The sequence below is a fragment of the Tenebrio molitor genome, chromosome 2 (assembly GCF_963966145.1).
Source record: "Tenebrio molitor chromosome 2, icTenMoli1.1, whole genome shotgun sequence".
Taxonomy (NCBI): Eukaryota; Metazoa; Arthropoda; class Insecta; order Coleoptera; family Tenebrionidae; genus Tenebrio; species Tenebrio molitor.
The window spans coordinates 26,451,265-26,478,285 of record NC_091047.1 but is presented as its reverse complement, the minus strand read 5'-3'; the positions used below and the strand labels follow the sequence as shown (position 1 = coordinate 26,478,285).

General features: G+C 34.3%; 3 protein-coding genes and 1 long non-coding RNA gene across 6 annotated transcripts in view; 2 read left to right on the top strand and 2 right to left on the bottom strand.

Moving 5' to 3' along the window:
* LOC138123103 (uncharacterized) overlaps positions 1–27,021 on the bottom strand; it is a 211,576-nt gene that overhangs the window by 133,943 nt on the left and 50,612 nt on the right. The gene's annotated exons all lie outside the window — the stretch shown is intronic.
* On the top strand, positions 1,274–2,500 carry LOC138123102 (brachyurin-like). Its single transcript, XM_069037631.1, has 6 exons — positions 1,274–1,434; positions 1,485–1,632; positions 1,685–1,845; positions 1,900–1,986; positions 2,037–2,182; positions 2,243–2,500. Exons 1-6 carry the CDS (start codon positions 1,338–1,340, stop codon positions 2,402–2,404), a joined length of 801 nt encoding a protein of 266 aa, XP_068893732.1. The 5' UTR covers positions 1,274–1,337; the 3' UTR covers positions 2,405–2,500.
* LOC138123101 (brachyurin-like) lies at positions 3,227–5,958 on the bottom strand. 2 transcript variants are annotated; one of them, XM_069037630.1, is made up of 7 exons: positions 4,561–5,958; positions 4,353–4,507; positions 4,145–4,295; positions 3,931–4,091; positions 3,786–3,872; positions 3,579–3,724; positions 3,227–3,527 (listed from the first exon to the last, which is right to left on the bottom strand). In XM_069037630.1, exons 2-7 carry the CDS (start codon positions 4,447–4,449, stop codon positions 3,366–3,368), a joined length of 804 nt encoding a protein of 267 aa, XP_068893731.1. In that variant the 5' UTR covers positions 4,450–4,507; positions 4,561–5,958; the 3' UTR covers positions 3,227–3,365. The 2 variants fall into 2 exon arrangements, with proteins under 2 accessions (XP_068893731.1, XP_068893730.1); XM_069037629.1 differs by having other exon boundaries at positions 4,353–5,958.
* On the top strand, positions 8,404–10,935 carry LOC138123100 (uncharacterized). Its single transcript, XM_069037628.1, has 5 exons — positions 8,404–9,294; positions 9,365–9,649; positions 9,702–9,909; positions 9,964–10,322; positions 10,383–10,935. Exons 1-5 carry the CDS (start codon positions 9,181–9,183, stop codon positions 10,869–10,871), a joined length of 1,455 nt encoding a protein of 484 aa, XP_068893729.1. The 5' UTR covers positions 8,404–9,180; the 3' UTR covers positions 10,872–10,935.

Here is a 27,021-nt window from a genome sequence, read left to right as displayed (position 1 = left end):
GCATTGATAAAGATAAGGGTACAGAAGTGGGGTATGACATTGGACTTCTTTCAGAATACAATCCCGTTCGACTGAGTTAAAGGCATTTTTGAAATCTAATTTAAGAAGAACTTTGCCACGGTTTTGATCGTTATTAACAAAGGTTCGTGTGGTATGAATTGCTGCTTCGCATCCTAGTTTAGTTGCAACTCCAAGTTGGTGTGGAGATAAATACGAATTTACAATATTACGACTTTGAAAACAGGCTAGCTTTGAGGTCAATCTTCGCAAACAGTTTCCGATAGCGATCGGTCTAAGTCCTCCATCTTTCTTGTTAAGGGCACATAAAGACGCACCATACAGTAAATGGCAGATTTCTGAAGGAACTTGCCCAGATAATAAAAAATTGCACAGTTTGGTTAAAGCTCTTAGTGCCTTCTGACCTGCTTCACCCGCTGACAAAGATATGATATCTTTCAAGTATTGTGGTCTCATCCCATCTAAACCTGGTGAAGAACCGGCAGGAAATGAATTGATAGCTTCTCGAACGTTTTGCTCATTGACTATAAAACTAATGTCTCCAGGTTTGGAAGGGTCTGGGAAAAAATATTCGCGAGATGGTGAAGGATGTTTTTTTTTAAGTTCTTCGGCAACATCTTTGTTGAATGAAGCTAATGAGTCATCCGAGGACAATAATTTAACAGCTCCTCTGATATCAAAGTCGGCTACTTTTGCTTCTACTTTCTTAGCTAATGATAAATTTGTACGTTTCTTAGAACCAGTTCGTATTTGAGGTATTTCAAAATTAGAAAGATTTTCTTTTATATGCTTATTATTATTTATTGTCATTTAGGGCGACAGTGGAGGTCCTGTTATAACCAATGAGTTTGCTAGTCCTGTACATGTGGCCATAATTAGCTGTGTTGGTGACTCAGGGTGTAAAAGCGACAATATATTTGGATTTACCAGAACTGCTTACTATAGAAATTGGATGAAAAGCAGTACGGGCGTCTAATATTTACAATATTCGTAAAAATATAAACAAAAAAGAAGCAATAAAAGATAATTGAGTTGTTTTAACTGCTTCTCTTTTTACAGCCCAAAAGAAATAAATGAAAGCTTTAGAAACGAATGCAAAAAATCCATTTTAAATTTAACAAAACGATAAACTGTGATCAAAACAATAATCGTATTTACTAATACTTTAAGACACTATCGTCCTTGTCAGTATTTTGTCATCTGTTTTGAAATAAAATTTTATCAAATATCCAGGTTAATCATTTTACGGATAACAAATATCGTTCAAAAATATAAAAACAGTCCACAATAACAAAATCATAGTCTACATTCAATCCAAAATGAAACGCTTCAATATTATTCTTCTTTGTATTCCTTTAGTTTGGGGTTCGCCCTTTCAAATGAGTTCTTTCAAGTCAACTCCTTTAAAAGATATTGGTAAGAGGAAGCTGCCCCTTCTGTCCTTTATTTCAAACAATTTTTTGCAGAATCAAGAATTATCAACGGAGAACAAGCTGTCTTAGGTCAGTTTCCGTGGCAGGTAGCAATGTACTTCGACGGAAATTACATGTGGTTTTGCAGCGGCAGCGTCATCAGCGAAGAATGGATCCTCACTGCGGGACATTGCGTCGATGGGTAATAAACGAGTGATGGTTTGTGGTTATTTTTATTAATGTGAATCTCAAAGGGCACAGTCTGTGAGAATATTTGCAGGGTTAGTAAAACTGGACGGAAACGTTGGAGCTGTCTCAGAATCGACAGCATTTTTCTTGCACGAAGGCTATAATTCTGAAACTCTCGAGAATGATATTGGCCTGGTCAGGCTCAGCAAACTACTATCTTTCGACAGTACCTACTGGTTTCATGTTTTATAAAATCATTACTAATTTCCTACTTTCATAGACTTTCTTAAACCGATCACGCTATCTGAAGAGATCTTGGACACAAATGTGGAAATTACAGTAAGTGGATGGGGCACAACAAGCGACGGTAGCTTAAAATAACTGCAAATCGCGTGGTGTCCATCAGTTTTTTTTTAGACAGTGGGGTTATCAGCCAGATGTTGAATTATGTTGATTTGCTCACTATCACGAACAGTGAGTGTGCGAAAGCTTATGGAGATGAGATATTTGATGGAATGGTTTGCGCCATTTCAGGGTCAGATTCTGTAAAAAGTCCTTGCAGTGTAAGTTCTGGAACTACTTTCTTTTTGACTTACATCATATACAAGTAACTATGTAAATAGGGTGACAGTGGTGGTCCAGGAGTGGTTAATGCTGACACCAACCCCATCCATGTCGCGGTTGTCAGTTTTGTTAGCAATGACGGATGCGAAGCCGACAGTCCTTCTGGGTACACAAGAACTGCTTTTTACAGAGATTGGATTAAAAATAAAACTGGCGTTTGAACGTAATTTAATAAGAACCTAAGTGGGTTTAGATTTTTTATTAATGTATCAGTGAATATCATTTGATAATCTGAATAAAATTTGCCTTGTATACAACTCATTACAGTTCCGATCTACATGGTTCCATAATCTGTCTAATGGTAAGATTGCTTCACTACATCAGAAAAATCTTCACACCGTTAGCAGGAGCAGGTACTCACCTTATTAACCACATATTTTCTCTAACTTTACTACAATGTGAACAAAAGAAAAGAATAGAGATTAGAGCAGGCGTTGTAAATTATCGGTTATGTCGTAGCGGAATCCTGCGCAAATAAGTGTTCAATGCATGGGCGTAGACAATTTATGCAATAAACAAGAGCAACATCTTACATTCGTAACAATGTGTAATGTACCAGCTTTATCGCCAAACGCGACGCCACCCGTAAGCAGATTTTTCACGGAAATGTCAAAGAAACGTCAACGATGTGGTGTTGTTAACTTAAAAAACAACTTTTCTGTTTCGACAGCTTTCAGGCGTTTACTGTAATTGTCAGCAACAATTATCCCAGAATAAGTGGTAAAATGGGTTTTACCATTGAAGAGAAAGCATTAATTATTAATAGATTTTTCGAGAAGTAGGCAACTAATAAAACAACTGTCGATAGGAAGTATAATTATTGCTACTCAAACCAAGACAAACGTTTCGATAAAACAAAAGATGAAATAGCACTCTTGATTGGTTTTCTTTTTGATCACTTGTATTTGTACTTGTTATTTTTTGCCTTCACCGGGAATATCTCTAGATTCGCAATTCTTGGCACAATAAAAAAAAATTAACACTCTTCCAAGTCCTTTATTTTAACTCACAGTTTTCCACAAAGTGGTTTTCTCATAGTGATGTAATATTTCAGAAAAAAAAAAAACAAATTTGCTGCTTCGAATTTATTAGTCTTGATGAAAAAGCGTTAAATGGTAACACTTAAACACCTGTTTTCTCTCGAATCCAGTCTCTGTAAGGGGCAGTCCTTGTGTACCCAGAAGGATTGTCGCTTTCACAACCGCTGTCACTGACAAAACTAGCAATAGCCACATGTTCAGGATTAGAATCGACATTGATTACCACTGGTCCACCACTATCTCCCTGTGAGTTAACAAACTGTACTGTCTGGCAAGACAATAACCAAACACTTACATTGCAAGGACTCTTCACTGGATTCGCGTCAGAAACGGCACAGAGTGTGGTGTCGTGAATGATACTTCCGAAAGTTTTCTCACAATCGGAGTTGGCAATAGTTACCAATTTAACGTAGTTGAGAACTGGACTTACGACAGTGCCTCCTTTAAAACAAAACTCTCTTATTCCTCTCGATGCGGTTAATGTACATTTTGTCTACTTTACCGTCACTTGTGAGACCCCAGCCACTTACTGTAACTTCTTCGTTTTCACTGAGAGGTTCAGAAGAAAGAGATATGGCAGCAGTGTTTTCTGTTGGGACAAGGTGCCATCAGAAACTTTCAGCATAATAAGTGAATATAGAACCTACCATCAAATTGTAGTGGTTTACTGAGTTTTATAAGTCCAATATCATTTGAAAGTGTGTCAATGTCGTAACCTTCGTGCAAGACCAGATCAGATGAAGTTGATTCTAAACCAATATTTCCATCTAGATCTACCAAACCAGTCTCGATGATTGCAGATAAACCCCTTTAAACCATGATTTAGTAAAATTGTTATTCTTTTATTAATTGATACAGTACCCAGAGACACAATGTCCTGCAGTGAGAATCCATTCTTCACTGATTATGCTACCACCGCAAAACCAGTTTCTAGAGTTACCTGTTACACGCAGAGCTGCCTGCCAAGGAAACTGACCTAGAACGGCTTTATCCCCATTGATAATTCGGCTACCTATAATTTATTATATTTATTCAAACTTAGAATGTCTGAAAGACAACTTCTATTTACTTATATTCTTCAGTGGAACTGCTTTAGCTGAGCTTTCTTGAAGAGGCGAAGCCCAAACCACAGAAAGGCAAAGACATAATACACCGACATACTTCATTTTGAAAATTGATATAAATTTCTGTGCAACTTGTGCTTTTATACTTGTACTATAAGTGCTGATAATGTACCTTTTTAGATTGCTGTATTTTTTTAAGTTGCTTTAACATACCTTTGTGTAATTTTAGATGGAAGTTTATTATGTGAGATTGTGTGGCGTTTATTTTATTTAATTTAGACTGAAAACATTGATTTAAGTATTTTGACGTGGACGTTCTCCATTCCGATTGTACCTGTTATGGATGATGTCATCACTGATGATTTTTGATATTTCAAACAATGATTAAGCATTATCTTGGTAAAAACTGATATTTTCAAAATTAACAAAACTATTCTAGACATCTTTCCTTTGTTAGGAATGATTAGTTGCTTATCATCATATGATCAAGTACTCGTATTTTCGGTTTAATGTAGAGCTTATCACTATCAGATACACTTTTGCTTGTCAAAGTTGAAAATCAAAATACTTAATTAATTTTGGCAAAAATAATAAATGTAAAAAATATAAAACATATATCGGTACATGTTGCCTTTCTGTTCATTTTTATCAAATATGGTGGTAAAGAAAAAATAAATGTTTGAAAAAATATTAGTACTTACTTAATTAAAAATTTTATCATTTTGGATAGTAGGGTTTATTGTGAGAAGTAGAGTCAATTTAAACAAAAAAAACTACATCCCGAGTAATTGTTGCTTGAGTTACATCCAAATTCACTACAAAAGTTAATGCCGCAGAAAAATTATTTTTTTTGTTCCCCAGTGTTATTTTTTGATGAGCCTTGTAAAGTCTTTACAGGTCTCTTCTACGTGCCTGTTAAATATTACAGGACTCTGCCTGTAACTACCCATTTACTTAGTTACCACAAATGCCTATAAAGTGTCATTTACTTAGAAGGTGGAAATAAAAAACTTTAATAATCTCTCCTGTCTTGCTCATTATTTTGATTGCTAAAATATCAGTTGGCTTATTCATTTGTTTTATTGGGTGTTTTTATGTCAGAAAAAAATATGAGTTCTTCCCGTAAGTTTTGTGTTAACGATCTCAAAAATTTTTGCTATATATGTGGTAAATATTGTCAACAACTAGAACGAAGAAATATTACCGATTTTGTAAAACAAGCTTACGAAGCATATTTTTTCCGAATATACAATCGGCTAAACCATCAATGTTGCACAGTGAAGATTTGCCAGTGCCGATATTTACTGCCTTATCAAACGTTTCCTATGATGATGTTGAAATGTTAGACTCTTGAGAGTCAAAACAGAAGCGAAAGTGAATTTGAAGGGTGCAATCCTACACTTTAGGGTTTTTCTCAAGGAGAGCTCAATGACTTGGTTGGAGATTTAAATTTATGGAAGAAATATGGAAGAAATTAGAAATATCAAGGCTAGTGGGACCGCCATATGATGGTGGACTACTGCCAACCAAAAACACAGTACCTAGACGATCGCATAAAACACATTTTTCTTAATTTATTTTCGTGAATTTTTTTTATACGATTAATTCTATTTAAATTATTATTTATAACGCTGCTGCCGTTGGAAAATTAAAGTTTTAAAACATATCGAATATTTTTATTTTATTCTGTGTTCATCATAAGAGGGTGCCTTTATCTCAAAAACTAGAGTCAGTTCGGCAGATATGATAGACTTTTCGTATTCACAAGATTAAAATTACCCAATATTGACTTTCAAACTCCATGCCGCAGAATCAGTGTTCTCCTGTGTAATAATTAATCAAAACTAATTGAATGATTTTTGAAAAAGTTTAATATTATAAACACAAACAAATTTAACTGTCAATTGTTGCAATTACATACGTTAATAATGCATTGTAATCCGTTTCGAAAGTCATTTTCATATCGCTCTTGGGATCGAAACAGTAGAGAAGAACCGCACTTGCAGCGTTGGTAATTCCGTGGGTATTTTCTTGCATTTCAAGAAAATCGCCTTCAAAGTCTTCTTTCTTTTCTTTCTTTTTGCAACAATTTTCACAAAACTTCTGACAGTATTGCTGTTGTTTATCTCAACACCATGACGACGTAGGTATAATTGCCCCACCGCCTTTTATTACAACATTTTTATAAACATAAATAACAATTAAAAAAATGAAATTTAAAGGCTGAAGGTCGAAATAAAAGTTTGTATGCAACTCGATTAACAATTAATCTTTACTGGGTTTATTGGCTTATGGAGACTCGTTCCTTACGTCACTCGTATCACAAGTGCCAGCGCCCCCGTAAAGATTAATTTACTAAGCGCGTCACATAAATAACTATTAATTTTCGAACAGTGAAATCATTATAATTATTTTTTAGTAAATAATGAAATTTTTGATATGCAAACAAAAGTTGAAACATCATTTATTGAAGTAACTGTTTATTCTTTAATAAAATCACAATATTTACAAGAAGCGATTTTACTAGGATACATCTTCAGCAAAGATTGTTTCTTAAAATTGTGGAGTTAAATCATAATAATTACGGATAGTTCTCACGCCAAAGTTTATACAGTTAGTTATACAACATTATCTAATACCTGACTTTGATCGAAAAAACTGTGGGAAAAGTAAAAACACTAGTTTCTTATAACAACTACAATCATCCTCGTTAACAAAAGACCAAACGACAAAATAAACATTGAATTTCGACTGCAATTATTTTTCTTATAAAACACGAAAATCTGGTCAGTGGACAATATCACCATCTCTTAGTTTTTTACAAATCCAATTTTATTGTCGCCCGGGACGAAGTAGTTTTGTAGATAACCTTTCCAGAATCAAATTTAAAAAGGGACAGTGTGGCGTCTTTTAGAGTTGTCTGGGTTATCGCTTGTATTTCCCTTTCGGAATAATAAATCTTTCTTTTACGACGTTCTTTAACTATTATTATTTTTACAACTAAACCAGTTTATAAATTCTGCTACAAAGTATTAAAAATCCACTTTAATTATTATATCTCTCATTAAGAAACATTAATTTGGAATTGCTTTTTAAACTGCATTATTAACTAAACACACATGAAAATGTAAACAAACATTAAATGTCACTTCAAAGGTAAAATTCACCCAACAAAATTGAATGTTAATGATATTTAGTGAAGTTGCCTTCCTTTTATTGAAAACAAGCACGTTTCTGTAATCACATTTTGTAGTAATTGGCTGTTTCATTAATTTGAACCCACATTGGTAGTATCATTATATTTTTGTTCAGCATATCCTTGTAGACAATTTCTAGAGAATTTATTTGGAAACCAAGCATACAAACTTTGTAACATTCTAAGTTCCAATCAGTTGATTAGCTATATGGAAAACAATTTTTTCAGACGACCACTGTGAAATATGGCACATTGCACACGGTTTTTCCTTAGTGAAAATTTAAAATTGCAAACGATTTCAACACGAACACGAACGAACAGCCTAACCGTGTACAATGAAAAATTTGAGAAATCTGATTGGCCGACAGCTGTGTGTTTTTATATTGTACACGGGCCGATGATTAACGATGTCTATCTCCGCGCAACGGCATAATTATTTTGTCCGCAGCTCTGTCGAATAATATTTGAAGTTTGAAGGGATGCCGAATATTAGCGTTTCTTTTTGTGGTCGTCGGAAAAATATCGTGTATACCACGTGTTGAAAATTCGATTTCACACTCGTTTGCTTAAGCCACGCGCCTACGGCTTGTGGCTCAATTCTGCAAACTCGTGTGAAATCTTTCATTTACAACTCTTGATATACAATATACTATTGCATAAATTAAATTTTTTTATCACCTTATTTAATTTCACCTTGTTTGTTTAATTTGCCCAATAAATTAACAACATTTTCTACAAACACTATTTCATTATATTGTCAAATGTTTGTTACCCTTTAACCTTTACGCTTTTTATTATTTTTAAACCCCGAGTATACTAACATTAATTGCAACCTACGCTCAATCTCAAATGTTGCAAATCAGTAGGGCCCGGATTTTAGGCAAAATGGACTATTTTTATTTTTTAAGGCACATGTATGAAACTTGTCTATAAATGATTTCTGGCTTAATTAGAGTAATTAGAGCCATATTTGATTCTGCCTATTCGGCCTAAAATGCCCTTTAAATACCTATTTTACCTTTTAACTGCCTGAACATGCCTAAAATGACCAAAAATCAATTTCATTTTTGCGGTTTTTTCCCAATTTTCGAATTCTGGGAAGTTTACGGTATTGAAAATGTAAAAGTGGTACCTCAATAAAATTTACAATGCTTTATGATTTTAAAATTTAAGGAGATGTAATTACTGAAATGTACAAAGTGCAGTACAATACAGGAATTACTTTTTCGCTTTTACGGTTGGGACCATGATGTCAGCGGTAAATACTCCGACAATACCTAAGTACCACAAACCATTAGACTGGACTGGCATAAATTACAGAGTTTATCTGTTTGCCTCTGTTCGAAGGGGTGCAGGTATACGCGGTCTAATGTTTTCTGATACTTAGGTATTGTTAGAAGCTTTAACGTTTATAAAATGGTCCTTGCCATAAAAACGAAAATTAAAATCCCGAAGTGAAACAATAAGAGAACCCTTAAGGGTGTCATTTTCTAAAAATTTAAGAAATATAAAATTAACCATCTCCTCTGAAATTTGGTGGGAGACGTAAATATAAGCATTACAAATTTGTCATTTCTCGTTTACTTTATCTCCGTGCAGTGGTCGTGTTTCTTGTGAACCTGTTTAAAGTGAACATAATGCCGAAACAAAAAATTAGTTTACGCGAAAAAATATTACAGTGGACAAGCAAGAAAGATTTATATGAAATAAAATCAACCCGAGAAATGTTTTGTAAAGCTTGTGGTAAACTGGTAAGTTAAGCATAATTAAAAATATGTCATTTTATATTTTTTACTTATTTGAAAATTTTATTTTTTGTAGTTTATATGCGAAAAAAAATGTCACTTGCAACAGCATGAGCAAACGGCCATCCATAAAGAGAACATTATGACACCGCTTCGGCAAACGTTGCTGACACAGAACTTGGAGGGATCGGCAAATAGTACATTCAATATGGAACTTTGTAACGTCTTTTTAGCTGCCAATATACCATGGCACAAACTACAAAATCCTGCGTTTCAGAATTTTCTGACAAAATATTGTGGTAGAAAAATTCCGGATGAGTCTACTTTACGGAAAAATTATTTACCAAAATGCTACAAAGATGTATGAACATACTATCTTTTAATATTTAATTTAAAATTATTTTCACTTTTAGACTATTGACCGCATTCGAAATGAGCTGGATCCTTTTAACATATGGGTTTCAGTTGACGAAACAACAGATGCACTTGGGCGATATGTGGCGAATTGTCTGGTTGGGAAACTTTCAGAAGATGAACCTGGAAAATCTTATCTTTTGGCGTCTAAACAATTAGAAAGAACAAATCATGAGACAATAGCTAGATTCGTAAATCAATCTTTAGGTAAGGGTTTTTCACTTTTTTAAATTTATTTTGATTTAAAATTTCTATGCGTAGAAATCTTGTGGAGTACCAGAGTTGTTGCTGAAAAGTTTCTTTTGTTTGTAACGGATGGAGCACCATATATGATAAAATCTGGTAGACACCTTAAGGTGTTTTATCCAAAAATTGTGCATGTCACATGCTTAGCGCATGCTTTAAATCTAGTGGCTGAAAAAATTCGCTATCAATATGAAGATGTGGATAATTTAATTTCGAACGTGAAAAAAATTTTCGTTAAGGCACCTTTGAGAGTTGAAATGTACAAAGAAAAACTAAAAGAAATGCCACTGCCTCCACAGCCAATTTTAACACGATGGGGAACATGGCTTCAGGCTGCTATGTTTTACAGCGAACACTTTGATTCCATTAAAGAAGTAAGTATATAAAAGATAAGCAAATTAATTGATTGTTAAACTGTTTTTAACTACTCACAGGTTGTCATGTCCTTTGATGGAAGTTCTGCTGTTGCTATTCAAAAAGCACAGTCTATAATGAAGAAACCCGGAATAAAAAACCAATTAATTTATGTTCGCAGTAATTTTAAAATAATCTGCGAAAGTATTACTCAATTGGAAAAAAATGGGTTACCTTTAACCGATTCAATCAAAATTGTTGAAAACGTATTTACCTCCCTAAAAAAATCTCCAGGCCCTGTAGCAGCAGTAGCATTAAAAAAACTTGAAGATGTTACTGAAAAAAATCCTGGATACAAATTTCTTCTAGAATTGGCAAGAATTTTTAGAGGTGAAGATGTGCCGGAACATGACACCAAAATGGAAGAAATTTATTACAAATTTGCGCCCATTACCTCTTGCGAGGTAGAAAGAAGTTTTTCAAAATATAAGTCCATTTTGGTGGATAACCGACAATGTTTTAAAGTAGAAAATTTAGAGCAATATCTTGTATGCAATGTAAATACGTAACAATGTAAATAACTAACAAACTTGTAGTATTGTATATTAATTAATAAAAAATAATTAGTAAATATCTTGTTGTGTGTACCTACTTAAAACTTTAAAAACACATTTTTTAATTTAATTAACCACAACTTTAAGGACCTAGTATGGCTTATTTTCAGTTTTTAAGGGACTATTTGCAGTAGTTTAAGGGACTATTTTAGGCACCTATTTCCGACTTTTTAATTGCCTAAAATCCGGGCCCTACAAATCAGCAAATACATATTTACATACTAATTGGATTTTCCGTCTATTTGATTTAGGAAATGGATTTGACCGATTTGTTGTTTTACTTTTTTACTGTATTGATGAGAAAACTGAGTTGCAATTTGGAACTAAAACCATAATATTGTCGATCTTGTGGTTTCTGCCAAATTGCTATTACCCTAGAATATAATAAAAGTTTTAAAATCATGTCTAGACATTTGCAAAATTTGAGATATGTATTTCGTTTAGATTTTGGGTTGTTTATTAAGGCGAGTAGTGTGACTGACTTGTTTTTCTGCACGTACGCATACGTACTTTGCAATTGTAAACATGTTTTGTTGTTCCATGTCAGAAATGTTATTTTGTTTTATTATTAGGTCTACTTCGGTGACTTTACATTACTTCCATTAAACTTATCACTGGTGAAAATTACATTATTCTGTTTCTGTAAGGATGCAAAATTCAGAAGTTCTTTTTAGATTCTCGTCTAAAGTCTTGTATTCAATTTGTTACTGAAAAACTTAAATGATTATCAAATAGCCGTAAAATTCGTTAATTATTACCCATGGCTACTTAATGAAGCAATATAACATAATACACCGTGTTATTGAAATGCGTTAGGAAAATTCAAACGGTGATAGAACTCATCAAAACAAATTACTTTTCTATTTACCATTTTTTCGAAAACTCAAATTTATGCTCGATTTTACTTTCACCGTATTCCGTGCCATCGAGTCGTTTATGGATGGGACGGTGAAAGAACAACGGCTTCGTACGAAAAACGTTAACACAAAAAAAGTAAATACGACAAAAATCCAGGTGGATAGGTCTTGCAAAAACTTACTGACACAATTCAGTCACGTCCTTCATCTGCATGCGGCCGTGTTTAGAATTTATTAAAAAGTGAATTTCCCGTAATTATCGTTAAAAATGTTGAAGTACACTAATTCGGAGTTAACACACATGGTGCTCATCTACGGGGAAGCTTTATCAAATGCTGATGCAACCAGACGTATGTACAGGGTTATTCACGAGAGGGGTATTTCTGAATTTCTTTTTGCCGCAACCCATTATACACATTGCAACAATATCTTGATTTCAATTTTTGAAAATAATTATAACTGAATCCACGACGGCTCTTAGTCCTGTCTCTTTGACGTGAAAGCAAAAAATTTTTGTCAATTCGAAAAAATTGTTTTTACAATAACGACGAAAAGACTGATATGATTCTCATTTTGGAGAGCGTGGAAGGAATTCTGTCGCCGCTGCGGATGTTTCCAAGCTGATGGTAGACACTTTGAACACCTTTTACATTAACTTAATTTGTTAATTTATTTGTTGAATTTTGATTAAATACAGGTTATCTGCCAATCTGACATTTCTGACAAATCTATTCAACTTACTTTGATTTGTAATTTAAAAGAAATAACACATTTGATTTAGTAGTCACTGCCATTGTATTGTTGGTTGTGGCAAAATAAAAATTCAGAAGTACCCCTCTCGTGAATAACCCTGTATGTATGTATGTATGTATGTAGTGTCACCGGGCACCGGTTGCGTCCCGGTTTGGTCAGGACAGCTTAGTCCCACTTCTCTAAACAAATAGGCGGCGTCGGCCGAAAAACGTCACAAGTTAGTTTTTACACTCAACAAGCGTCGTGTCATTTCACTCCTCTCCCCAAAAAACGAGACTGCGGCTCTTTTCAGAGCCTGGCTCTGATAAAAGTGAGTTGGGCTACGAGACGGCGATCTTCTTCGACGTAAGAACGCTTCGAGAGACGGGACGAATCGGCTCTTGTGGGAGTCGTTCCGACGAAGCAGAGGCATCGGTCAACAAAACGACACCGGTCCCGATAACACCTCGAGGGCCGGTGGTAACAGTAGGTACATGAAGAGATTTACCGGTCGCCAAGTTCCCTGTCCACGTACCTTTGTGAATGCTGTCAAGCATTTAAGGCATTATGGGACTTTTAGTCCTGTCCTGTTGACGAAAAACCGAATGTTAGTTGCCGACGACTTGCATTACGAATTGGCGTTTCCAGTTTTACAATTTGGAGAACACTGCACGAAGAGGGATTACATCCGTATCATCTTCAACGCGTCCAGACTTAAAATCAGAAGATCCACCACCTCGAATTGCAGTTTGTCAATGGCTTCTTCAATAGGTCGTAATTGACCAGTTTTATCGCCAGCTCGTTCACCGGACTTAAACCCTTGTGACTTTTTTATGGGTCCATTTACAGCATTTAAAACAGATTGTGTATGAAACTCCAGTTGACACCAAGGCAATTCGATAAAATTCTGACATGTTCAAAAATAAAAGTTACAAGTATTAACGAATTAGGATCTTTTATGGTTGAAAATAAAATATCCAACAAAGATACTTTAATTGTCTTTAGAGCAGGCACATCTATCAACACTATCGAAGCTATTGGCCCTGGCAATCTTTCTTAAGAAGTGGCCCCGCCCAGGTCGATGATATTATCGTAACGAAGTTCAGTTCATCTGAAATCCTGCATAAACAATAACAAAGCAAACGATGTGTAATAGTATATACAGCAAAACAGACGAGTGAAGGCAAGCCATGGAGGGTGCAAATAATACCCCCCCCCCTTAATTCATTGGAAACGAAAAACTTCATAAAAATAAGTAACAAAACAATATACAATATGATTATCATACCTGCAGCTTTCCACGTCTTTTGTTTAGTATTGTAACCTTTCGACTTCCTTGACTTTCCTCGGTGATTTTTTTTCTCCCTCGTTTGGTGTATTGTTGGTTGCCGCATTCCCTCAGATGAAATTTTGCGGAAAAATACGAAACAAAAACAATGAGAAAGAAATATTTATGGATCCTACGTTGTGTATTATTTTCCATTTTTCTTTAATTAGGCTCTAATGAGAGGCCGTACCTTTGGACGGTTTTCAAAGATGAAATTAAAACGATTGCGCACACTTCACTTAAATTTTATTTAACAAATAATCGGGTATGGTGGCGTTTGGTCCCAACAAATGATAGAAATAAATAAATGACTTTAATAACAGAAGTTGGCGGAAATTTGGCCCAATGAGATTTAACTCGCGGCCCTCGAATTGAGATCTGACTCATGAATAAATGACTAAGCTGGGCAAATATAGGAGTTTATGGCGCGAACAGCATTATACGAGTTGGAGATGGGAACTATGTGATCCGATTTAGATTTCAATTACCCCAATTAAATTGAACCCGACGCGATGCCCTGGAATCTCATAGATCACCCCGGTCTACTCCGGTGGTCGAAAATAAAAGGGAAAAAAGGGTTCTAACAGGGCCAAAGGGTACCTCTCTTCACGTGTCAGCTGGCCTAGTTTGGTCACTGTCCCGTTTACGGGTGACATGGCGGTTTGTGCACTTATGCCGGACCACAGCTAATTGAGTGCGACGGACACTGGCGGTAGCTTCCCGAACTCGAGAATCCAAGACATAAATAATGAATGGAAATGTTTTATAATGATTGCATAGTGGTTCCCCTTGACAAGAGCACGTTTCCCCAATCGGTAAATGCAAGAAGATCACATACTTCGCTATAAGGAATTTAATTCAAGATTCTAAAGAGTCACGTGGTCATCAAAAGCTCCAAGAAAATAATATCACCTTTACGTTAGAACGATAAAGAACTAAATGCTGTTGGGCTAATTAAATCGCGGCTACAAATAATGTACAAAAATTAGAGGAATAATTTACCTTGTAAATGTAAAGAACGTGGTCACAAAATGGTTGCTGGAAGTACTGAACGTACCTCCGGCTACTTTGGAGATCAAACCCCGAGTGAATCAAAAAGCCTAGTTTCCCGTCCCGCAATCGGTTTTATCGTTTCTGGCGCACCCCACTTTCGCAACCCCTACTTGACCAACGTGACCAATCAGCTCGGTTCTACTTTACGCCGATCGCGACGCCTTTTTCGAAATCTCTAAAACTTTTGAAATTACAGTTTCCGTTTTTTCCACCATTATTTTAAATGTTTAAATTTAGACTTTTGTTAGGACCAGACCGTATATACATAATTTGTTGTTGAATTAGAACTCTGAAAAAGAACACTAAATTACTGACTCTATACAATAATAAAAATCAGCATCAAGAAACAAACACCATTAAAATGGGACAAACCGAATTAACAGGAACACTGAATTACCGACTCTATACAATAATAAAAATCAGCACCGAGAATTAAACAGAATTTAAATGAAACAAACATAATTAAAATGCAACAAACCTAATTAAAATAAAACAAACACAATTAACATGAAACAAACATAATTAAAAAGAAACAAATTAACCTTATTTTGAAACCTAAATTGGGCTTGAAACGCTGTTACGCAAATGCCATTTCATGCAACTAAGTTCCGTTGTTCTGCTACTTCTAAAAATTGTTCTACATTGGTTTGATTCCCCAAAACCGTTCTAATTAATGATTACTTCGTAAATTTCATTCTCTCTCTCTCACTCACACGTCTGATTTCTACGACTACCTGGCTTTACCGTTACCCGGTCCTCTGTGTTTTCTACCGACTCCCTTTCTACTTTGCTTTGTTACTTTTCTAACTACAAGAAGTGCAAACGATTCTAGTTCTTTTCTACGATAAAGCGCTCTGTTTTTAATTTGCAATTCTCGCCCTTTAATTACAAATATGCCACAAATTTGAGAATGCTAAAAAAGTAAATTAACCTAATGAACATTAATTTTGTTGTTCTCTCAATTTGAAACCTGCTAACATCAAATTCATTAATTCAATTATCCCCTGATTTTAACTGGACCACCCAAATTGTCGAACATGTAATTACAATAAATTTATTGCAACGCTTCCTTTCCCCTGAACACTTGTTCCCCTTGGGCTATGTTTTGCCCCGGACGCGTACCTGCATTTTTCAAAGAAAGGTTGGCAGATTTCACTTGAGGAGTGTGGTGCCACTCTTGTGAACAAAGCAACAATAAAATTTACAACTGACCAGCATTTCCGTCGCAAATGAACGGTATTTAAAATATTTCGTTGAAATTATTTTTAAAATTAAAATTCTTAATTTATCGAACCTATTCGGACCGTTACAGTATCCAAACATTTTTCTTTTAACTTACCTCCATCCACTAATATTTACCTTGGAAGTCGAAGATCTTCCTCCAGTAAGTGGAAGCACCTGGTAGCGAGTCAAAAATTGAAATGTCATATGTCGAATGGTAACATCGATAAAGATTTGAGGATATAGGGAAATATTTTCGTCCATTCCGTCGATGCGCCACGTATCGGGACTTCATTTAAATTTCCCGTTCAAAGTTGGCATTAAAGAGTCGATTGTGAACGCTCGTCAATCTGCAGATTAACAACAAAAAAGCAAACAGTGAAGTTAGATTTAAACAGCTGATCAGAGTTTGTAATCCGTGGTGCGTTCACAATCGACTCTTCAACGCCAACGTTGACGGAAACTTTACATGAACACCCGATATAACCCAAATAAGCAGAGAGGATAAACTGATTTTTTCTTTGCACTGTACCTCACCAAAATATGTGAATACTTTCTTCAATACTATTTTAACATTCAAACGTTCCTCTCTTACTATCTTTCAAAATACCTACTTCACATAGAAAGAGGACAATCGTAGGGAATTTTATTCTTCTGAATTGTAGTAAGAGGGTACTTATCTCCGTGATGTTTAGCGATTTATTAAACGATAAATAAATTATCTAAACAAAATCGGAAATATAATAATTTGTTTACCGAAAAATCGTTAATCTTGTCGACGAGAGGTGCAGCAATTGGTCCGAATTATATATTAATTATGTTTTACATTGATTTACTCATTTTATATTTTTCCTAGATCGCAATTATTATCATTTAGGAGTATTGGGACATGTAAATCAGATTGGTTTGTCTGGTATAAATAATATCGTACGTTCGTTTAAATTTACCCTCAAAGTTGGCGTTGAAGAGTCGATTGTGAAAGCACTATACGGATAACGGATCACGGATCAGCTGTTTAAATCTTATGCTTTTACATTCTCGATCGACTTCAACGCCATCTTTGAGGATGAATTTAAATGAACGCACGATACCTTGCAGCTATGTTTATCTATCATAATAAACTCTCTCTGATTCATCGAAGTCTAGCATCTACTCTGTTTAAAAGTTTTAATAATTTTTTTTTCCATTTCACGATCCCATCGCATTGTTTGTATTTTTCAGAATTGAGATCTATGAAGAGTACCTACCTATAAAATAAAATAATAAAAGAAAGTTTGAAAATATGAAACATTTGTAAGGGAATAGAGAATAAATATAAATGTGCAACGTCTACAATTTTATTGGTGTCAGTACTGTAATGATTTGAATACATTACTTTTTCCGCCAAATATTTGAACCTGCGCAAAACGGTAACAAATGTGGTCGTGATCGTCATCGAATCGGAGGAGCCCTACGTTGTGACTTTCCCTTGGCGGAAAAAGTTCGGAATGCAAACGGTGAGGGTTCCAGTTGGAAGAGTGCCGCAAATAAAACACACATGTGAGGGACGCAAAATACCTTTTATTAAAAATGCCTGTAATAACTTTGATGAAAAAGAAATTGAAACGCATACAAAAGACAGAAATTAAGGTTAACGAAGTACCAGAAATTAACTAGTTGAGTACATCACAAAGATAAACGACAAGATGAATGCAACAATATTTAAAATAACAGAAAAACGGGCACATGACTGACAAAATGACAGTTGAAAGCTTGCAAGACAAGTAAACAAATTATAAGGCAGTTATTACAGACCGGGACGGATGAAAAACCCTCTTCAAAAACCGTATCCCAGGTATTACTCATATTTTACAATTCGATTAATGACAAAAACAATGTTTAACGCGGAACTACGCGGTCAAGGTACGCCTTCGGGAGCTTAGAGCTGGAGGTAACAAACTTTCGGCCGTGAGGGGACTCAGAAGAATAATCTGAATCATCTTGAAATCCAGCGACGTTTATAGATATTCGTAGTATTAATGAACGTCAGACTATTTCGCCGACCAAGTAAGAGTGACAGAGCGTCTCGGGGTTGTACGATTAGCATCACTAAACAGCATCAGCGAATATTTAGCTCCACCGTCCCCAACCAACCGTTTCCGGACAAAACCCCGAAATCTCTATAACCTCGACGGAAGCTTTTTAAATAACCGTAGCTTCCACAGAAATTTACTAAACAAACCCCACGACTTCCTGATTGTCACCTAGCTCCCACAGGGCGCACTTACAACATTTTACTTTAACTTTTCCGAAATCTAGCAACAGCACGGAGGAAAAAAAAACGAGTTTAATTCTATCGAACAAAGCGTAACATTAAACGATGAGAAAATCCATCAAAACAAAGCGCAACATCAAACAATGATAAAATAAGCAAAACAAACGCAACATTAAACAAGGATAACATAAGCAAAACAAAACGCAACATTAAACAATGAGGAAATAAAAGAGAACAAAGCGTGAAGTTAAATAACGATAAAATAAAAAAACGCTTTAAACAGGAATACAATACTCGCTGGCAATACTAACAAAAATATATCGGGTCGAGTGCCGTTAAACAATGTTAGTGAAAGAAAAACAAAATGGACGCACGCGGTCCGGGCGACGGCTACTAATTTCCGAAATTACCAGATTGCAAAAAAAAAATGAACCTCCCGGGAGAAACTTAGGGATAACGCTTAAAATTAACAAATGGGCGCTTCTTAAAGAAACAGCATGCAACCAAAATGAAATCTACAACATACCCTTACCACGTGGTCCTGGTCCCAAAAACAAAAACAACGGACAACGAACGTGAGATAAACAATTACCCGTGTGGATAAAAAAAAGAAACTGCCGGATTCTTCACGGGGACAGAAAATATCTACTCGGGACGGTAGTGTAATTGGTTCGGATTTAACTTACAAATTTGGGAAACTTGGATCGCTCTTCGCAAGGTGTGTTCGTTTCGAAAAACTAAACAAAAGTGACCTACCCCCTTCAACCGCCCGCGCGAGAGAGCTTCAACCCCCCGCTATATTTCCGCTCGCAGTTCCTAGTCTAGCCGCTAGTACCTTCACATTTGGCGCGCTGTTGTGGCGGTACCGGAAATTTAAATTTAAATTTTAAACTGGGTCACTACAGTACATAATAAACTTTTCCGTTGACCGCTTGTTAATTTCAATATTAATTAATTCTTTTGTCTAAATTATAGTGTATTAATGGACCTCATTAATACACTATTTTTCATTAATCAACGATTTTTGCGATTTTGACGTTTTGATTAAATTTTGATGATCGAACATGCATTGTTTGCACTTACCAACACTGCAGCAGGTAGTGCAGCAGGGTTTTCTATATTTTATAGCTCCATAACTGCACAATAACTACAAATTCACTTTTTCAAAAACTGACATTTTTGGTTATAATTCGCATGTCATATTTTTCAAAGGTAACTAGGTTTCCGTAGCAACAGTGACTTTTACGTGAAATTGAATGTGAATGGAGTTGACATCTTCTGACACTCTTTGTGGAAAAGTGAATAGAAAGTGTTGAAAAATTTAAAAATGGCCTACCCTGAGGACAAAAAAAGAATGAATGAATGAATTTATAAGGTCTCATCTTTATAGAAAAAGATGAAATTGGTTTTGATTTGGCTTTAATTTCAAAATTTGTCAACAAAAAAAAAGTTTGCGGTCAACGAAAAAATTTTGTAATCAACTCTTTTGTTAATGGGCGATTAATAATCTCAACTATTAAAGCCACTCACTCGCTACACTCGTTCGTGGTTTAAACAGTTTCGATTATTAATCGCCTTCATTAACAAACTAGTTTATTAAATAACTATTAATGTACGACTTTATTGTTATCGAACGATAGTTTTCTGATACGTTACTACAGAAATAATCCCCTAGGGCATTATCTTTAAATAACAGGCTCGAGGGCGTTATAAGTTCTTTGTTGCTTAGTTACAACCAGGTATAATGTATTTGCAAATAACTTTTGATTGATTGTCAATCATTGTCAATCCGAAAACACACGAAACTAGTCGACATTAAAAACGTTGCAGGCACCACGGGTGTTATAATGATACGCCCTCGGTCGGCGTGCTCCCCTCGGGCCAGAGGCCCTCGGATTTCACTCTGCCGACCTCGCGCATTATCAACCTTATAACAGCCTTGATACCTTAATAACTATAAATATAGAAGAATAATGATGACGATTTATCTGTTTACAAATCGTTGAGGAATCGCACTTCTTACAATGGAGCATTGTTAAGGTGGCCTTACACCAAGGCAACAATTGGCAGCATGTTGCCTGCAACATTTTTTAGTAATGTTGCCGGGCATTACTAAAAAATGTTACCTTTAGGCCGACTTTAGAACTCATTGATTAATAGGTTTGATTTATTGTGGATAGTATTGCATTGACCATCGTGCCTAGTTATCTATTCTTGAAATACTTCTGGTATAACTCCATTCCGTGGATCGGTAATTAATTCGTTTAATCGTGTTAAGCAGCGTTAAAAAAATACTTTGTCAAGATCAAAGTACCTACTTATTTGCTGAGAAGTTTTTATCGGCCACGTCAAAATAGTATATTAAAGAACGAGTTTTATAAGGGTTGATTTGGCGCACGAGTCCCAGGTGTAGAAAACGACCCGTAGGGGAGTTTTCTATGGGACGAGTGCGCCAGTACCCTTAAAAAACCAGTTTTTATGTTATTTTTTAGAATTTGCACCCTTGTTTTAATTTTTAAATAAAAAAAATAAATCTTCAAATTCTAGGGAATTTCGTATTAATTGGTAAGTCAAGGTAACGGATGCAACTACATTTGCAACAGATGTTAAAAAGTAGAGTTTGAACATTAATATTGGAAGTTTTTTGGTGTAACACACTGAAATATTGATAAAATTTTTATTAAAGTACAGTGTACTTTTATAAAGCCATAAACGACTCCTACTGACTGACGTTTATAGACGTATTATAAACGCAAATTCTAAAAACATAATAACACATTATAAAGTACAGACTGATGATTACATGTTCAAGCTAAACCAGTTCTTGTCTTTTATCTGACATTTTCTCTAAGGTAAAAAGTCCCGCACATGAACTATAATAATAGAGCTCATTTCTATAATTCCATTCAAATCAGATAGAAAAAAAGTGTTTATTTTGAACAGAATTATTAACAGAGTTTCTGATCAAGTTGGTCATAATTACTTAATTTACTGAATTATTTTATAAGCTTGATGATTTTTTTTTCTGAATGTCGGACAATTAAAATAATGTTAGAGTGAGAAGTGTCGTTAACTTTCGTGTTCCTGACATGACCATGATACGATATCTTTGGCTTTTTGCAGACTTTGCAGTTCTCAGAAAATTGAGTTAAATTATGATGATTTTGCATCTTTAAATTGCAGTTGTGTCATTTTCAAAGAATTTGGTATGAACAAACAATAAAAAAACTGACGGTAAATATAATATGTAGTTGTATAAAATAAAACATAAAGAAGGAAAATTGAAACTTGTGGGGCCTTGTAAGGATTTTTACAAAATTCAACCTAAACATTAATGTCATTAATGTGACGCTTCCTGTCTTTCTCAGTTGCAAGGAGGAGCTGCATAACGATTGTAATGTACTTGGAATTTGTTATCCAACTAGGAAATGAACCATCTCATTATCAGGTTTTATTAAAAAATATTTATTTCAAAAGGACATAATTTAGATAATTATTTTAAGCTGCACCTTTAAAAATTCTGTAAATAATGGTGGCAAAGCACCTTTTTTCCTTCTAACCATAGTATGAAAATATATTTCATTTAATGATTTATCAGTACAGCAAATTTGGAAATAACTATACTCAAATGAAGTTTCTTCATGAATAAGTAATATACAACGTGTCTCAGAAATAAGTACATTAATTTTAACCAGTGACAGTTCTCGTCAAGAACAACAAATTTTTTTTCGAAATATAATTTTCATTTCAGTATTTTTCCCCCATAAATTAACGAGCTGTCTATTTACTGGCATTTTCTACTTATTTCACCAAATGACAGTGACCGTGAAATAATACTTTTTGTAAAATCAACGCAAAACATTGTGTTTTTAGAATACAGTTTTTCCGCTCTGCGGCCAAAGTGTAGTTTTTAGTTAGTTTTGTCCGACTCCACTAGACAGGTGTTTACGCCTTGATTCTGTGATTTAAACTAAAATTTTGTAAAAATGGCGAGTTTATTTTCGAGCAGTGAATACATAGATATTGTGTTGATGGCATGATGAAGCGTCGGGAGTGCTCCTCGAATCTAGAGAATTTCCTTGCTACTTCTTGTGGGGCTACATGACGGACTTGGTATATTCGATCCCAATTGACACAATTGAACTTTTAAGAAAACGGATGGAAAATGCTGCCACAACAATTCGCAATAACAGCTGGAAAGAGTGGAAGAATCACTTCGTCGGCGCCTTCATTATTGTATTGACAATAACGGCGGTCATTTTGAACACTTCTTGTAATGGTTAGTGATTACTGGTTACTCTAATTACTTCATGAGAATTTTTACATATTAATACACTAATTTCAGGAGACATTTTGTCATTATTTGTCTATAGGCGCTTCATTAGAGTCAGTTTAAAATATTTATTATTAAAATTGTTTGGCGAATTTGGCCTGTCAACTCTGTCAAAGCTGACAACCGGAAATGCGTTTAAATTACAGTGGTACCAAAATTATTAAAATTTTCATTGTTACCAATAGATTCAGTCATTCTTGATCACGTTGTAGTTTGAATTGTAAATAAATATTTTTCCTGACTAAATGAAACCTCGAGTGTAATTCGGCGAGACAATTTAATGAATGAGCAATACAAATTTAATTTTTTTATTTGGTATTAAAGGTATTAGATGCATGGCAACTAAAGGTATAAGTTACCTGAGTGTTTTTGCCGGATAAAAGTTAGGGCAAACTTTTATGCGCTGTCAAAATGACAAAATCACAGTGCCTTATGAGATTTCTTTCTTATACATGAATTAAATTGTCATTATAAATTTCACATATTATTTATGTAACAGATAGGTAAATGTCAAAATTTATAATTTTTTCAACAAAAACCAAACTGTTAACCCTGATTAACATTAATCACACTAAGGACCAGTTTACAGAAGCGAAATTAAGTTAATCGTAATCACATGCGAGATTAACTGAACACGTGATCAGATTGAACCAATCGAAGTTTCGGATTCGCATTAAAATTTAAATTCAAATTAAATATTTAATCCTCTTTCTATAAACTGGCCCTATATTTATGAAAATAAAAGTAACTTTTATACTTATTGCTTTTCTCAGAATTCGAAATGACTGATTTTAGATAAGACAAATTTTATAACTAATGCAAGAATGTGTTTAGAGTTATTCAATTTTTACTCAATCTTTTGTGACTAACTTGTAATCGTAAATTTAAACTGAATGCTATGTTTGTGAATATAATAGTCTTTCATGCAATTACAAATGCAAATTTACACTGGTACAATAACAACACAACACACACTTGACGTTTTCTTGCAAGATTTACATACATAAATAATGTTAAACAAGTTAATTAAATTTTTTGCCGGTTAGTGATAATAACAGTTCTACGAGAGCGGTCAGTAATGATCGTTCTTGGTGATGATTTATCGATTAGTTCGTTACCTACTCAGAAATTTAATATCCCATCCTAACAATAGTACTAAATAGATTATTATTTCATCATAATTGTTGTTTTTGATGGCATAAAAATTATAGTAGATATTATGCTGCACAATTTCTAGTCCATGCTGAATCGTTTATAAAAATTTCAATTTATTTTCTCGATTACAAAATTTGCTCATTAACACATAACCTCGAATTATTGTTGAATAGTCATAATTTTAAATCTGTAATGTACAATTTTATATCATACACATAATACATATAATGTGCAAATAGAGATAGTAAATTTTCTCATTTAGATTCAGATTTGGAAACTTCAGTAAAGGTGACATGGAATCTGTGAGTACAAAGGTGTTAGTAACGTCGCAGAAGGGATGTTTAGGTCTGGTGTTTGAAATCCAGATAACCCTTTGTCAAGAGAACTATTTGTTCAAAGGAACGTGATTCCTTTTTGTCCTGGGTTATGTCCGAGTATTAAAACCGACGACAAATGATGCGTTTGATTTACTAATACCTTCGGGAAATTTATATTTGTATCAACAAGGAAAACAAGGATATATACCGATTACTGGCATTTTCCGGAAATACATTCGAGGCTGTACCGCATTTAGTATTTAAATCTCAATTGTTATTGAAAGTAACCCAAGGTGCACAACAAGGGAGACTCTGTCTTTAGAAACATCATATTGAATCTATGATGAGATTAGGGAGGAACCATTTATGAAGACTTGCTTCCACCAAAGCGTACGTGTGGTTAAAATTAACACTGCTTTTCAGTGGATCAGATGAAGATAATACATACTTGAAGAGAATCGTTCAGAATCAACTCTGTTCGAAAAAAGTAACGGCAGGAAACCAATCAAAAATGATTGAAGTTAAAATGGAATAAACCACCTCATCTGCATATCCTTTTGACACGGCTGGGCTGCCCCAAATTTTAATTTATTTTGAACTTTCAAATTCTCCCAAGGGAAAGTCTTAAAGCTTTGGAGAATTGTGAAAAACTTAATTATACTGTAGGTCTGAATGCGTAGCACAATTAAGGCATGCTCTTGAAAGTCGGAGATAACATTTTAACTCTTATGATTTTATAATTGCATCTGAGAGGAGAAATATTTTTTCATAAAATTTCCAAATTTCAAGACATGTTTTTAATTCGCGAGATCAATAAAATTAATTAAATCATCGAAATCGAGAGATAATCAATTATTAAATTAAAAGTACAATTGATTGATTAAAAATTGATGAATTGATTAGTGAAATCCTCGAGATCAGTTAAGTCAGCCGGATCAATTAAATTACTTCGACATGATAATAATCAACGATGAGATCAAAGGCGAAAATCACAAGATCACTATGTAATTAATTTCTTAATATTCTTAAACAGTCAAATGTTTCGGCTTTCAAAACGGCATATTATGACACCACTTTCGCTGTTCATTATAAAACACTAAGGGCCAGTTTACAGAAGCGAAATTAAGTTAATCGTAATCAAATGCGAGATTAACTGAACACGTGATCAGATCGAACCAATCGAAGTTTCGGATTCACGGGTTAATCGCGCATTAAAATTTAATTCGAATTAAATATTTAATTCTCTTTCTATAAACTGGCCCTAATAATTTATCCGTTAGAGTTTTAATAATTATTTAATGACGTCCACAACGCACCAGTAAGCACATAATATGTATCTCTCAAAAGTAAATATTTATTAATAATAATAGACCATTAACTTTAAATACAATGACGCTGCAAGTAGTGTTTAAAAAATGCCCTATTTTAATTTCATTTTTAAAAGCAGTAAGGCAAACGATAAATCTTATTGTAAATTGTATATGAATTCGAACAGAGGAAGTTATGTCATTGAACAACAAACTGCAAGTCTATAATTTCTGAAATTATAAAATCTCATGATTTTGGTATCACACATTTATTACAATTGTTGGCCAGTCATGATACTTTTTTATTTAATTATTTAGTGCATTTTATTGTGAATTAGTTTAAATTACATTATGAACGTGACCTTGTTTGTAATTTTTTTTGACAGTAATGATACGTTGGGGCTCTAATAGATCAGGTAATTGCACATATGAAGTGTTTAATCATATGTTATTGATCTACAACTATTTTTTAGCGCAGGAGAAATGAAATAACATGCTGTGGTTGCTAAATAACAAAATTGTTCTTTTTTCCTTGAACAAAATATCAGCAGCGTGTGGTTGATATTATTAAATTGGATTAATAATTATTTAAATGATGTTCTTTGTTATTGATAGGGGTTTAAAGTAGAGAATGAAGAGAAAAGGATATACGCAGGGTATACTTCTTAAAAACCGGCGTAATAATATCTACTCTTGAAGACTAGAGACCTGGCCCATCTTTGTCTAGTACAAAGACACCATAACTGATCCTGCAGATAAATTTTGTAACTTGAGAACAATTTGACAATATTAATTGTCTTAATGACCACTTAATAGTCTATTAGAAATATAATTAGCGTAGACCCGTTCGTATAAAAAACTTTCCAAGTTTGACTATTCAGAAAGTGGATGCTAGTTGACATTATTAATACCTAAGTTTTGCCTAAATTAGTAGAGAACTAACTCGAGCAAAACCACATGAAAATTTGCCCCTTGGAAAGTGATATGTTGTTTATTAGAGTATCGATTAAACACCACACACCAACTAACCACAGTTTACAGCCTTACACCGTACAATCTGTCATGAAATTTAAATTTAAAAGAAACTGATGTTTCTTTTAAATTTATTAAGAACAGTTAATAAACAAAATTGTGGATTATATTTAGTTTATAGTATATTAAGTATAAAGAAGGGTAAGGACAATGTACCGATCGAAGACAATATTGTTTAAGTATAAGTTTCCAGAAAGTGCCCCAACAGTTTGTCTTCAACTTCTGTCTACATAAAAATTATTATAACAATTGATTAATTTTGAATAAATGTACTTACCGTTCTAGAACAGCAAAATTTACTTACCGTCGAGTTTATCGTTAGCAACGAGTAAACACAGCTTACCGTCTTGGAAACAGACGTGGTAAACAAGCAAATTGAGTACAATTTTTTTTAATAGTTCTATTTCATGAGATAAATCATTTTATTTACAACTATCGCATAATCTATGCATTACTAAGAGGATTTTGACAAGTAATGACAGTAGTAACCATTGTCAGTTGAATAATACAGACAATT

Coding starts and splice junctions, on each gene's coding strand:
- LOC138123101 (XM_069037629.1), bottom strand. CDS start 4,449: ATGAAGTATGTCGGTGTATTATGTCTTTGCCTTTCTGTGGTTTGGGCT. Junction 3,873..3,930: donor TAAACCACTACAATTTGATG/GTAGGTTCTATA, acceptor TTGTCCCAACAG/AAAACACTGCTGCCATATCT. Junction 3,528..3,578: donor CAGTGAAGAGTCCTTGCAAT/GTAAGTGTTTGG, acceptor GTTAACTCACAG/GGAGATAGTGGTGGACCAGT.
- LOC138123102 (XM_069037631.1), top strand. CDS start 1,338: ATGAAACGCTTCAATATTATTCTTCTTTGTATTCCTTTAGTTTGGGGT. Junction 1,633..1,684: donor GCGGGACATTGCGTCGATGG/GTAATAAACGAG, acceptor TGAATCTCAAAG/GGCACAGTCTGTGAGAATAT. Junction 1,846..1,899: donor CAAACTACTATCTTTCGACA/GTACCTACTGGT, acceptor CTACTTTCATAG/ACTTTCTTAAACCGATCACG.
- LOC138123100 (XM_069037628.1), top strand. CDS start 9,181: ATGCCGAAACAAAAAATTAGTTTACGCGAAAAAATATTACAGTGGACA. Junction 9,295..9,364: donor GTAAAGCTTGTGGTAAACTG/GTAAGTTAAGCA, acceptor TATTTTTTGTAG/TTTATATGCGAAAAAAAATG. Junction 10,323..10,382: donor ACTTTGATTCCATTAAAGAA/GTAAGTATATAA, acceptor AACTACTCACAG/GTTGTCATGTCCTTTGATGG.